General features: G+C 43.3%; 1 protein-coding gene across 5 annotated transcripts in view; it reads right to left on the bottom strand.

Annotated features, from left to right (window-relative positions):
• Positions 1-13,087, bottom strand: part of RHBDD1 (rhomboid domain containing 1) — a 145,834-nt gene that overhangs the window by 26,923 nt on the left and 105,824 nt on the right. The window contains exon 7 of one of the 5 annotated variants that reach the window (XM_064286618.1): positions 9,478-9,665. The exons of the other annotated variants lie outside the window; for them this stretch is intronic. Within the exon in view, the coding sequence (XP_064142688.1) occupies positions 9,601-9,665 (65 nt within the window). The 3' untranslated portion in view covers positions 9,478-9,600. Of the gene's footprint in view, positions 1-9,477; positions 9,666-13,087 lie in introns of those variants that run through there. 5 annotated transcript variants of the gene reach the window in all.

Consider the following 13,087-nt stretch of genomic DNA (forward strand, 5'->3'; position numbering starts at 1 on the left):
ACGTAAACATCCTTCTGGTATTCTCTGCTTTCAACCAAGATCCATCTGACATCAGCAACTATATCCCTTGTTGTACGTGGTCTTCTGAATCTGACTCGTATTTCTGGCAGTTTTCTGTCAAAGTACTGCTGCAGCTGTTTTTGAATTATCTTCAGCAACATTTTACTTGCATGTGATATTAATGATTCTGTTCGATAATTTCCACATGCTGTTGGATCGCCTTTCTCTGGAATGGACATAAATACCAATTTTTTCTAGTCTAGTCGGTTGGCCAGGTAGCTGTCTTCCAAAATTCTTGGCACAGACAAGTGAGCACCTCCAGTGCTGCATCCATTTTGGCATGGGAGGGGCCGAAATTGGTACATAAAGAAAGAAGAGACTGCAAGTTGATACTGTGGATATTTGAATTAAAAAAAACAAAACATGAGAAGATGTAAAATTTGCTGCTGTATAGATGAAGTAAAACAATTCCAGAATTGCTTCTATGGATTGGAAGACAGAAGATTAAGGGCAACTGACTTCACAAGAAAGGCCTAGACCTGTTTTCAGATCATTGTCTTTGGGGAGAAAAAACGAGGACAGTAAAAGCTCGTGAGGACATCCCACCGACAAAACGGATCGAAATGGAACCTACTTCTATGAGCCACGTGCAGCCTGAAGTATCATAGAAAGTGTATTGCTAAAACAAGTCCCAGCAGTCTCTCTTTGATGGGGCCAACTTCTTTTAAACCACATTGTTCAAATTTCTGTTAAAATGCAAACCCTTCACATTTACAATTTGCTGCTGGAGGAATGCAATATAAAACACAATCGTTACATTTCAAAGGCAAGATTTATAACCTCAGAACAAAGGGGTGAGTCTCAGCGAGAATTTATGAGCTGCTAATTTTTTTAAACCTTAAAAGGAGCCCTGGTGGTGCAGTAGTTAAGCATTCGGCTGCTAACTGGAAGGTCGGCGGTTCAAACCCACCAGTCGCAGTCTGCTTCCGTAAAGATTATAGTTTTGGAAACCCTACGGGGCAGTTCTACTGTGTCCTCTAGGGTTGCTGAGTCAGAATCGACTCGACACCAATGGGTTTGAACCTCAAAAGGTTTCTTCAGTTAGCAGGGAGCGCTCGTGACATATTTGCCGCCTACAATTTTGGGGGCGAACTGCTTTTATCAGAACTTCTTGCTTTTATTTAGCTCGGCTGACATCTACTGTGCTTTTCCGGGTGCAGTGTTTGATCCTGCTAATGACGCTGGAGAGCCAGGCAGTCTTTCTCAGCTTGCCACTGCTCCTCGGCCGCCACTAATTACACACAAGGCATTGCTGCATTGTCAACTTGGCTCGCCTTTCCAACATAAAATACTGCCATCCGAAGGGTTTTATTATAAAAAACCATAAGGGATTCTTTCGGATTATAAACATCTGAAGACATTAACATTCCCATGAATTCCAGTCAGCTATTTTGGACACATGCGGTGGGAGTGGGGCTCAACAGCGAAGCAAACATACTCGGTATTACTGTTTACAGAGATAAAGCGGAGGCAGTCACAAAAGCAAGACTACATTAAACACTGTAAAAGCAAACAGAGGGGGGCAGGAAGGGGGGAGCACCCAGAAAGTTCAAACCAGGACACCAGAGACACGGGTTCTAGTGCTGATCCTTGATTTCTCTGGACCTTTTTCCTAGTCTGGAAAACAAAGGCATGGAACCAAATGGCCACAAAGGTCCCCTTCCAGGGAACCAGGAGCCTGAAGAAAGCAGTGGCTTGTTTTCCATGTCCCATTTGTAAGACCAGCCTTATCACAGCCCAAGTGGGTACCAGGAACCCACGTCTTTTATCAAACACAGGCCTTCTGCCATCGCCCTCTTTGTTTGGAGTTTCTTAGAAAAAGAAAATGGCTCTTTAAAGGGCCGTGGGGATGGGGGGAACCACCTAACCTGCTGCCGTCGACTCACAGTAACCCCATAGGACACAGTAGAGCTGTCCCACGGGGTTTCTAAGGAGCAGCTGGTGGATTTGAACTGCAGACCTTTTTGTTAGCAGTCAAGCTCTTAACCACTGTGCCACCAGCGCTCCCTTTAAAGGGAAGGAGGGGTAAATTAAGTCTAATTTTACATATGAAATCCCACCACGTGGGAAAAAATGACAAGAATAGCACTGCTGCCACTGAGGCTGAGCAGCTCCGAGTGCCCACAGGGCCCTGGAGTTCTTACTCCAGACACACACCCAAGAGGCCAAAGTCACAACCCTTTCAAGGTGCCTTCCATATTCAGAAGCAACACCTAGGAACCAGGTGAAGTACTCCTAACCTTTCCCTTACCACCTGCAAACCGAGGCAATAACTGGATAGGTGAATCAAGGCTGCCTTCTTCTCACTTCCTATCAGGGAAATGAATGTTCTTGAGGGGCTTAAGGCAGAAGCAGAGTCCCTGGATGGTGCCAACAGTTAATGTGCTTACCGCTAACCGAAAGGTTGGAGGTTTGAGTCCACCCAGAACTGCTTCAGAAGAAAGGTGCAGCGACCTACTTCCGAAACATCAGCCACTGAACACCCGATGAAGCCCAGCTCTACCCTGACTCACACGGGGTTGCCATCAGTCAAAGCTGACGCTATGTTAACTGGTAAGGTGGAAACAACTCCACCTAACACAGCCACGGGTGACCGGGCACAGTGAGGTTCTTACACCGCGAGGAAGGGGAAAAGTGAGGGGTGAGGATGGGGATGGAGGTGCTAACGAGAAGGTTCACACATCCTGGTAACTGACAACAAAGTGTTACTGTATTGAGTCACTGCTCCTTTGATGCTGGTGCACAATAAAGCAGAGGAAGGAAAAGTCCTGCCATGAAGTCACTGACTGAGCAACCTCGCTTCTCTTTGTCTAGTGGTGTCTTTGGTTCCCAAGGGGGCATCTCCAAGATCCAGTCTGATCAGACAATGCAGACCAGGTGACAGACTGAGAAGCCCGTTGACTATGGATGACAGCTCCACACCTAGGTGGTCCCAAAGGCCCTGCCTGGAAAGACGCTTGGGCTCATCTGACAGGTGAGCTGCCTGTGCTGTCACATGTTCTCTGTCCCTGGTGCCACAGACCTGGGGGACTTCATCCCTGCTCCAATCTACACTGTCTATAGTCTCCAAACAAACAAACAAACAAACAAACAAACAAACCAGGACTTGTGATCAGACAGGTACTGTTATATTAACAGGGACAGAACTGACTGTTTTACACAGTGGCCAGGCAGGGTGACTGCCACTTCGAATTTTCTCTGTTGCTCAGACCTAGATGCAGAACACGACACCCCAGGCAGGTCAGCTACTCCTCAGCCAAATGCACTCGACAAAGTTCACAAAGTGACACTTTTCTTGCTCCCTCAGCAACGATGGAGCCTTGCTCAACTATTTTATAAATATGTAGTTTCTACAAGCATCACATAACTTTTAATATGCCAGTATATCAGGCCATACTTAAGGAGTTTAAGTAGAGATTATTGTTTAAAATTCAAAGCCTAATAGATTTGCCAGGGCTCCTTCGCTGCCTAGAAATAAATATACTTCCTAGTCCTCCCACACACACAGCAGCTTCATACAGGGTCTTTGCATCCAGAAGCAGTTTGCTCTGCACACAAGGGTTTGCTTTCAAGGAGGGAGACTAACAATGTTTTCTGTAGTTAACTAGGACTGCCTGGCTTCCCCAATGGTCCCAAGGCAAAGTAAGAAAGGATCAGGAAAATCACGAAGTGGTTGGCTCCAGAAGAAGGGCCCTTCCTCCCTCAGATGGCCATTCTGAGGAAGGCAAACAAATTAAGGTTAGGGCCTTAAGGGCATTTAGTCCCACTTGTTGCTACTCGCCATTGAGTTGATTCTGTCTCAAAAGCACTTTTCTTTTATCATCTTGGCACCACGTTAAACTTTACGATACCCTTCAGGAGCCCTGATCTGAAAGATTATATACCAGAAATAGACCTGCTGACTAAAGGAAGGAAGAGCTGGTAGCTTTTCAAATGCAACGTCTTTGTCTCCGCCAACCGGCCTGACTGTCCCTGTGTCCTCCACTGGGTCAGGGGTTCCAAGCTTAGTCCTGCAGACAGTGAGGAGGAGCAACTGGCACTATTATTGCTCTATGTCTGGCCATCAGAGCAGTGGACTTAGGTATCAATTCATGCCACGGAACTACGGCCTTGAAGAGATATATGGTCGGAAAATGGTAGTACACATAGCGCTAAGACGCTTACAAGATGTCTGAACCGGGACCCAGCTAGGTACTCAGAAAGCTGTATCCAATTATATGACATCATGAGCTCCAGATCCTTGCTTTTCACACTTAGGTAAGTGAGGTCTACCTTGCTCTCTGTGATGGATACAGGACACTGAGGAATACCTAGTGCCTGGAAAACTCTGTGCACATCAATCCTAAAGGTAATTCCCATTCATTTTTCAGCCAAACTAGAATAATCAAGAAGCCCAGATATCTCTTTTATGCATCTTCATTTAATATAAAGTGGTGGCTGTTAGGTGCTGTCGAGCTGGTCTTTTACAATAGATCTGCCCAATGTAATACGCCATTTGATTTCTTAACTGCTGCTTTCCTGGGCGTTTATTGTGGATCCAAGTAAAATGAAATCCTTGCCAACTTCAATCTTTTCTCCGTTTATCATGATGTTCTTACTGGTCCAGTTGTGAGGATTTCTGTCTTCTTTATGTTGAGATATAATCCATACTGAAGGCTGTAGTCTTTGATCATCATCATCAACAGAACAAAACACTGCTCGGTCCTGTGCCATCACCACAACCATTGCTATGTTTAAGCCCACTGTTGCCAGCCACTGTGTCAATCCATCTCCTTGAGGGTCTTCCTTCTTTTTGCTGACCCTCTACCAACCAGGATGTCCTTCTCCAGGGACTGGTCCCTCCAGATGGTATGTCCAAAGTACAGGAGATGAAGTCTTACCATCCTCGCTTCTAAGAAGCATTCTGGCTGTATTTCTTCCAAGACACATTTGTTCATTCTTCTGTCAGTCCATGGTATATTTGATATTCTTTGTCAACACGAGAATTCAAAGGCATCAATTCTTCTTTGATCTTCCTTATTCACTGTCCAGCTTTCGCATGCATGATAAGGTGACTGAAAATACCCTGGCTGGGGTCAGGTACGCATTAGTCCATTAAAGTGACATCTTTGCTTTTGAACACTTTAAAGAGATCTTTTGCAGCAGATTTGCCCAATATAATACCATGTTTTGATTTCTTGACTGCTGTTTCCACGGGCACTCATTGTGGATTCAAGTAAACTGGAATCCTTGACAACTTCAGCATACGGTGTTGTTGCTATTGTTAGGTGCCATCTAGTCAATTCCAACTCATAGCGACCATATGTACAACACAACAAAACACTGCCCGGTTCTGTGCTATCCTCACAATTGTTGCTATGCTTGAGGCCATTGTTGCAGCCACTGTGTCAATCCATCTCATGGAGAATCCTCCTCATTTTCGTTGACACTCTACTTTACCAAGCAGGATGTCCTCCTGATAACATTTCCAAAGTATGTGAGGTCAAGTCTCACCATCCTTGCTTCTAACGAGCATTTTGGCTATACTTCTTTTCAAGACAGATTTGTTCATCTTCTGGTAGTCATGGTATATTCAATATTCTTCACCAACACCATAATTCAAAGGCATGAATTTTTCTTCAGTCTTCCTTATTCATTGTCCAGTTTTCACACACATATGAGACGACTGCAAATACCATGGCTTGGGTCAGGTGAACGTTACTTAGTCCTCAAAATAATTATTTTTGCTTTTCAACACTTTAAACTTTTACAGGAGATCTGCCCAATGTAATATGCCATTTGATTTCTTAACTGATGCTTCCCTGGACATTTATTGTGGATCCAAGTAAAATGAAATCCTTGACAACTTCAATCTTTTCTCCATTTATCATGATGGTGCTTATTGGTTCAGTTGTGAAGATTTTTGCTTTCTTTACGTTGAGGTGTAATCCATACTGAAGGCTGCAGACTTTGATCATCATCAGTAAGTGCTTCAAGTTCTCTTCAGTTTCAGCCAGCAAGGTTGTGTCATCTGCGAATCGCAAGTTGTTACCAAGTCTTCGTCTAATCCTCATGCTGTGTTCTTCTTCATACAGTCCAGTTTTTCAGATTATTTGCTCAGCATGCAACTCAAATATGTGTGGTGGTAAGGATACAACCCCAACGCACACCTTTCCCAATTTTAAATCACACAGTTATGTCCCTGTTCTGCTCGAACAGCTGCCTCTTTGGCCTATGTACAGGTTCCTTATGAGCATAATTAAGTGCTCTGGAATTCCCATTCTTCCCAATGCTATCCATAATTTGTTATGATCCACACAGTCGAATGTGTCTGCATAACTAATAAAATACAGGTAAACATCTTTCTGGTATTCTCTGCTTTCAGCCAAGATCCATCTGACATGAGTAATGATATCCCTTGTTCCATGTCCTCTCTGAATATACAGTAGAACTGAAAAAAAGTTAATACCTTGATACTCAGGACTCGGAAAGGTAATACCCACACATTGTGGGGTCAAGTCCTTGGTTTAGCTTAACTTTCTCACATTTACAGCCACACCACTGTGCTCACAGATCTAACATGCTTTGGGCTGATGCCCAGCTGTGGCACGATCCTGAAGCTAAATATCATGAGTCAGATGTTATTAGGTGCCGTTGAGTCAATTCTGACTCATGGTGACCTCATGTGTGCACAGTAGAACTGTTCCATAGGGTCTTTAAGGCTGTGACTTTTTGGAAGCAAAATCACTGGGCCTGTCTTCCGAGGCACCTCTGGGTGGGTTTGAACAGCCAGACTTTCAGCTAGGTAGTCAAGCATTTAACCACTTGTGCCACCCAAGAGAGTCAAAAGCTAAGTCCAACAAAATTTGGTGCTAAGTATACGCTCTGAAATTTGTATTCAACTGGATGCTGAGCCACCCAGTATGACAACCTTCAGCTAGCAAGGAAATAATCCTCCTCTCTACTAGTAATAGCTAACACCTTACTGAGTGATTACTACATGCCAGGTACTATGTTGACCCTTAATGTGCATTATCTGATGTAATTCCCTAATAATTATGGACAAAGGGGCATTTGCCTTATCAGTAACAACAGTCCAGTAGCTAATTTTGTCCTTTTCATTTGTCCAGCCTCTCCTGATTTTGATTTAAAAGTTGTAGTTTCTAATTCTACCATATTTTCCAAAACTGTCTTTAATTTTAGCAACTAGCCTTTCCCCTTCCTTTCCTTAATTAAAACAACTAACATTAAGTGAAAACACTTACTGTGGGTCGAGCAACATACTAGGCTGAGGGGCTGTAAGGATGAGTAAGGCGGTTTCGTATCTTGAGAAGTTCACTCAAGCCTTCGTGATGAATATGGACATTTGGTTTAAATGAGTGCATATATTCACACTCTTGCAAACTGCACAATAAACCAGTCTTGAAATATATGCAGAATTTTTTAGAGCTGGGTGGATCTTTGACATCACTCAGACACTGGCTTGTCTTATAGATACTGAAAGAAGGTTTAGAAAAGTTAAGACATTTATCCAAGGTGCCTGAGGTAAGGTCCCAAAGTTGGAACTGGATCCTAGCTCTCCTCATTCCCACTTCAGTGAGGCTCCTGCCATTCTTCACATCCAAAAACATGTGCTCCAGCAAGGTTTCAGGCAGGAAGGGTCACCCCAACAGTTCAGCTGCCCGCAATGCACTGTCAGTCTTGCTCCACATAACATATAACCGACTCTGTGAGAACAGTTGCTTCTCTTTGAAGTTGGGCCACAAATATGCGCAGTTGGCAGGCAGTTAACCTTCCATCAAAGAACTCTGTGTTCCTCAACTGACTTCTCCTCCCACCTGGCTCAATAGTGAGCAAATGGCCCAGTTAATTTCAAGCCAAATTTAACACCTATATTTGACAGCAAACTATGCTTAAAACTTTGAGTGACTCTGGTGAAAGCACAGGGCACAGAAGGGTCAGATCCCTATTATTTACTTAAATTGTTACACCCAGTGCTGGCTAAAAGAGAATCCTGGATGGAAATATTCTAGCCATCTGTCAAGGCCGGTGAAGCTGGGTGACAAAGCAAGCTTGTGGAAAGACTGTGAGGCAAGCTGACCCTCTTCCCCCAAAACTCTCCAGGACATGGTGGGAGCGGTAGCTATCCGGCTACCAAGTCGTCTATGTGAACAAAAGGAGACTTCAGGGGTTAGCACTAGGAGGATAAACAGTCAGAGTTATACTTTTAAGACTGAATACGCTTATTTATCGGCTCTAAAGTTATTCTGGAAACCCTGGTGGTGTAGTGGTTAAGAGCTACAGCTGCTAAACAAAAAGGCTGGCAGTTCAAATCCACCAGGTACTCCTTGGAAACTCTATGGGGCAGTTATAAGGTCCTATAGGGTCACTATGAGTTGGAATTGACCCTATGGCAATGGGTTTTGTTTTTTTTGTTTGTTTGTTTAGAGCTATTCTAGGGCTGAGAGAAATGCTGCAAGAAAGATATGATCACCTGCAATTTTTTCAGTGAAAGAAGCAGGTCAAGGTTCTACTCACCTGCTTATCACTCATCAAAACAATAACAGCAATTGTAATAAAAGACCTAGCATGTCAAGGATAAAGTCTCTAGAACTTTCAGACTTGCGAAAGACCTCTTTAAGGTTCAAAAAAGCCAAGATGTAACTTTGATGACTAAACTGCACCTGATGCAAGCAGTGATGGTCTTTCAATCACCTCATTTATGCAAAAGCTGGACAATGGAAAAAGAAGATAAAAGAACTGATGCATTCGAATTGTGGTGTTGGCGAAGAATAACGAATCTACCAAAGAATAATGAATATACCGTGGACTGCCAGAAATACAAACAAATCAGTCTTAGAAGAAATACAACCAAAATGCTCCTTAGAAGTAGGGATAGCGAGACTTCAGCTTGCTTACTGTGAACACATCACCAGGAAAGACCAGTCACTAGAAAAGGGCATCACGCTTGGTAAAGTCGAGGGTCAGCAAAAACAAAGGAAATCATCAATGAGATGGACAGCCACAACAATGAAATCAAGCATACCAACCACCATGAAATTGGCACAGGACCAGGTTATGCTTCATTCTATTATACACATAAGGTAGCCATGAGTTGGAGCCAACTTGTCAGCAACTAACAACAACTCTTGATCTACCTTACCTTCTTCTCTTAAAGGAAAAAAAACTAAAGTGTTATGAAAATCCTTCCTGAATAAGACTAAGCAGGGAAAAAAGAGTGAAAATGAGATGTTACATCCAAGAATCATTTAATCATTTTTAGGGAATACTCCTAAGGTGGGGGAGCTTTGCTCTTAAGAAATAAATACAGATCTTCAAATGGGGATAGTTTTGGGTAAATGGTAAAGCATATGAGGAAGCAGAGGGAAAGGGAAATATGAAAATCTCACCTTCCCAACTTCCCAACTTCCTTAGACAACAAGATCAAGTGCCTCCTCTTAACATCCACTTTACGGTCACAGGCATTGCTGGTGCAAGACAACATCGCACATTAATTTTCCTGAGTAGTTATTTCCTTAAACTGAGATTTCCAGGCAAATCTCATTCTCTCTCTGAAGAAAATATACCTTGGGATTCCTGCCACAAATTCAATGGTCTGGATGAGTCTAGGGGGAAAAAAAAACATTTACAAAACACATGCACGCGTGCAAGCACGCGCGTGCATACATACATACACTATAAAAGCGGGATACCAGAAGTGAACAAGAGCTCCTAGCATGGGAGTCCAGGGAGGAACTGCCCTGAGAGAGGATGGGTGCCACAGGGCACAGCACTAAGGTGAAAAGGGCTCTGCATCTCTTTATCCTGAAGTCCAGATCTAACGATGTGATGGAAAAAGAATACCAAAAAAAAAAATGCGGCAGTGGAGAAACTTAAGCTTATGCCCAATTTGTACGTTACAGGCTTCCTTCCCCTTTCTAATTTTAGTTAATAAACAAAAGGCTTCAGTGTTTTGAGCATGCAAGGTCACTCATGCACACTCATAATCCAACCAAAAAAATGAATGAAAACCAAAAGCACTTCAAATACTTGTCAAGAAAGGTTCCCCAAGGAGCTGAACCTGACCCGAAAGAGCCCAGCACGCTGGGCAGGTATGCTCAGTTCACTGAGGTAGCCCTAGGGCAGGTGCTCAGGAAGCAGCTGTTCAATGACGGAATCCCAAAGAGTTCATAATGATTGGAGGGGCAAGTTCCACCCCTTCCAATCCTGCCTTGACCCAGAAACACAGCCCAGGAAGCAGCAGGGCAGATTTCTGAAGTTAGCACAAGCTCGTTCTGCAGCCATCCAGTGAGGTCAACTAAGACCTCCAGTGATACTGGCAGTGCAGATGAACCAAGAGGAGCAGCTGCCTATAAAAATGGCAAAGTGGAAGAAACAAGGCAATGAGTGACAGACATGTGCTTTAATTCTGAATTCTACCGCCTACTACTTTCTCATCCTTCCCTCATTCACTCTGTCACCCATCCAACAGTATTTATTAAGCACTTTCCAGACTCTGTAATGGAGCCCTAGTGGCACAGTGGTAAAGAGGTATGGCTATTAACCAAAAGGTCAGCAGTTCAAATCCACCAGCCGCTACTTGGAAACCCTATGGGGCAGTTCTACTCTGTCCTATAAGGTTGCTGTGAGTTGGAATCCACTCGAAGGCAAGGCATTTGGTTTTTTTTTGTCAGGCTCTGTGATGGGCCTGGAGGACACAGGGGTGAAAAGGAACAGTGGGCAGCTTTATCCACTGCAGAACAGTTTTCAGGGCCTATGAATTTTTCAATGACCTGTGGAAATGTTTTTGAGATATCAAAATCATTAACTGGCTCCATGGTGAAAGAAAAGCTGTAAAATAATAAAAGTTTAATTTAACACCTATGAAACATAAAATATCAACTATTTACAACTCAACTCATACACACACACACAGGCACACGTTATTGTTAAGTGTATCTGTTGATTTCAACTCATAGTAGTCCCATATAACAGAGTAGAACTGCCCTGCCCCACAGGGTTTTCTAGGCTGTGATCTTTACAACAGCAGATTGCCAGGTCTTTCTCAAGTTGCTGCTGGGTGGGTGTGAATCGTCAACCTTTTGCTTAACCATTGTGTGACCACACATACACACGATGGATTCCCTGGGTTAACAGTTAACATGCCTGGCTGCTAACTGAAAGGATCTGAATCCGCCCAGAGGCAACTAGGAAGAAAGGCCTGATGATCTACTTCCAAAAAATCAGCCACTGAAAATCCCATGGAGCACAGTTCTAGTCTGATACACATGAGGACGCCATACCTCTGAACTGACTCAACGGCAACTGGTTTTTTATATATTCCATACATATATTCATTTACTTAAATAAATATTCATATATCATGGGTAGGATTGTTTTAATACATTTGACATGCTATGGAGTAGGGCTTCCAAAAGTAAAAGTCCACAAAGGCCCTCAAGTGTCCCCACATGGTGGACAGGACCTCCCTGCTCTCATGTAATTTACAGTCTAGTGAAAGCAGAGGCACACACCCACAGCCACCATCACACTGGGAAATGTCTTATTTAAGAAATGAACCTCTCCAAACCTTGATTACCTCATAGGTGAAAAAAAAAAAAAAGAGAGGGAGAGAGAGAGAAATAAATCTCAGGGCAGTTTTGAGGACCAAATTAAAAAATATATATATGAAAAGTAATTAATAAACTGAAAGTGATGAAAAGTCAAAGTGCTGACTCCTTAAATCTTTGTTCCTCCAGGTAGGAAATGTTTCTCGCTATCTTTGATGCTACATCTGCCGTCTTTGCAGGGTAAGGCATTCAGAACAGAACCAAATCCCTCCCATACGTTAAAAGTAAGGTCGCCTGGGTGGCCTTCTGTAGCCAACAGGTGTTCCTGACAGACTGATGCACACACAGACCAGGATGCTAGATGTATAGATAAAACCTGCTCCATGCCTTGAGACTCCAAAGTGACACAGGTTAAAAAAGCTTATTTTAGTTTAAAAAAAAAAAAAGCCATTTTTCAATTAGTTTCTGCTCTAAGCTGACACCACCATGTATTCATACTATGAATGACAAGCAGCGGACTGCTCCTATATTCGATTTTATTTTTCTCTTTCACAGACATTTTATGAGACACCTTAATCCTCCCAGCTGGCAATGATAGGCGGTAAAAGGGGAAACAAGCTCAGTTTTGGAAAGAAAAACCACATGGCATAGCACAGAAATATATCCTAGGAGGCAATCTGATTCTGTTCTTTGTCCTTTCCTCTTTTTCCCACTCTTCTTCGTAGGCACACATTTGGGGGGCAGGATGGGAAAGAGTTGCGGAGGATGTGACCAGGTTAAAAGCAGCCCAGGATGCAACGTAAAAACTGCGCGGGGATACCAGTTATGAGCCTCTGCAAATAGAAACTGGCTGCCTCTAACACATTACCCCAGTATGCTAGAACTTCCCCGCTCTGCGTCCAAGATTTCCTTTGGGTGTCACCAGAGCAAGCGCGTTAAGATGATATACTGTGTGTTTAAATAAAATAAGAAAACAAGAAAAATTCTGCATCATGGAGTATAAAAATCTACTAAAAATAAAATGACTTCAGACACGAAATCGCATTCACAAATAGCACTTTAATGACTCAGACATCAGTGACTCAGGAACATATGGATGAGATTTCCTTCAAAATGCGTATGGGTGAACCTGCTTGGCAGAGTTACGTTGGGCTGTAGAGCACAGTTCTGCAAAGAGAAAGTCTGTCCAACTGTACTCATGCTAGGAGCCCTTTTCTGGTGCCTTCTTTGGTGACTGAGTAAGCTGGCTATGATGGCCATGATGTAGGAAACTTGGAACCCCTTTTCAGGAGATGGTTTAACACTCTTTTCCAATTTAGGCCAAGTATTCAGTAACTTAAATGGTTCTCCTTCACCCCCAATATCTTGAGGTTCAGAAACAGAAGTCTACTACTATGAAAAGTGGGACTGAGTGCTGAGCTTACGGCTGGACCAGCCCAGGGCCAGGGCAACAGTTACAGACATCTTTGCAACAATCT

This window comes from Loxodonta africana, chromosome 6, assembly GCF_030014295.1.
Source record: "Loxodonta africana isolate mLoxAfr1 chromosome 6, mLoxAfr1.hap2, whole genome shotgun sequence".
NCBI classification, from domain to species: domain Eukaryota; kingdom Metazoa; phylum Chordata; class Mammalia; order Proboscidea; family Elephantidae; genus Loxodonta; species Loxodonta africana.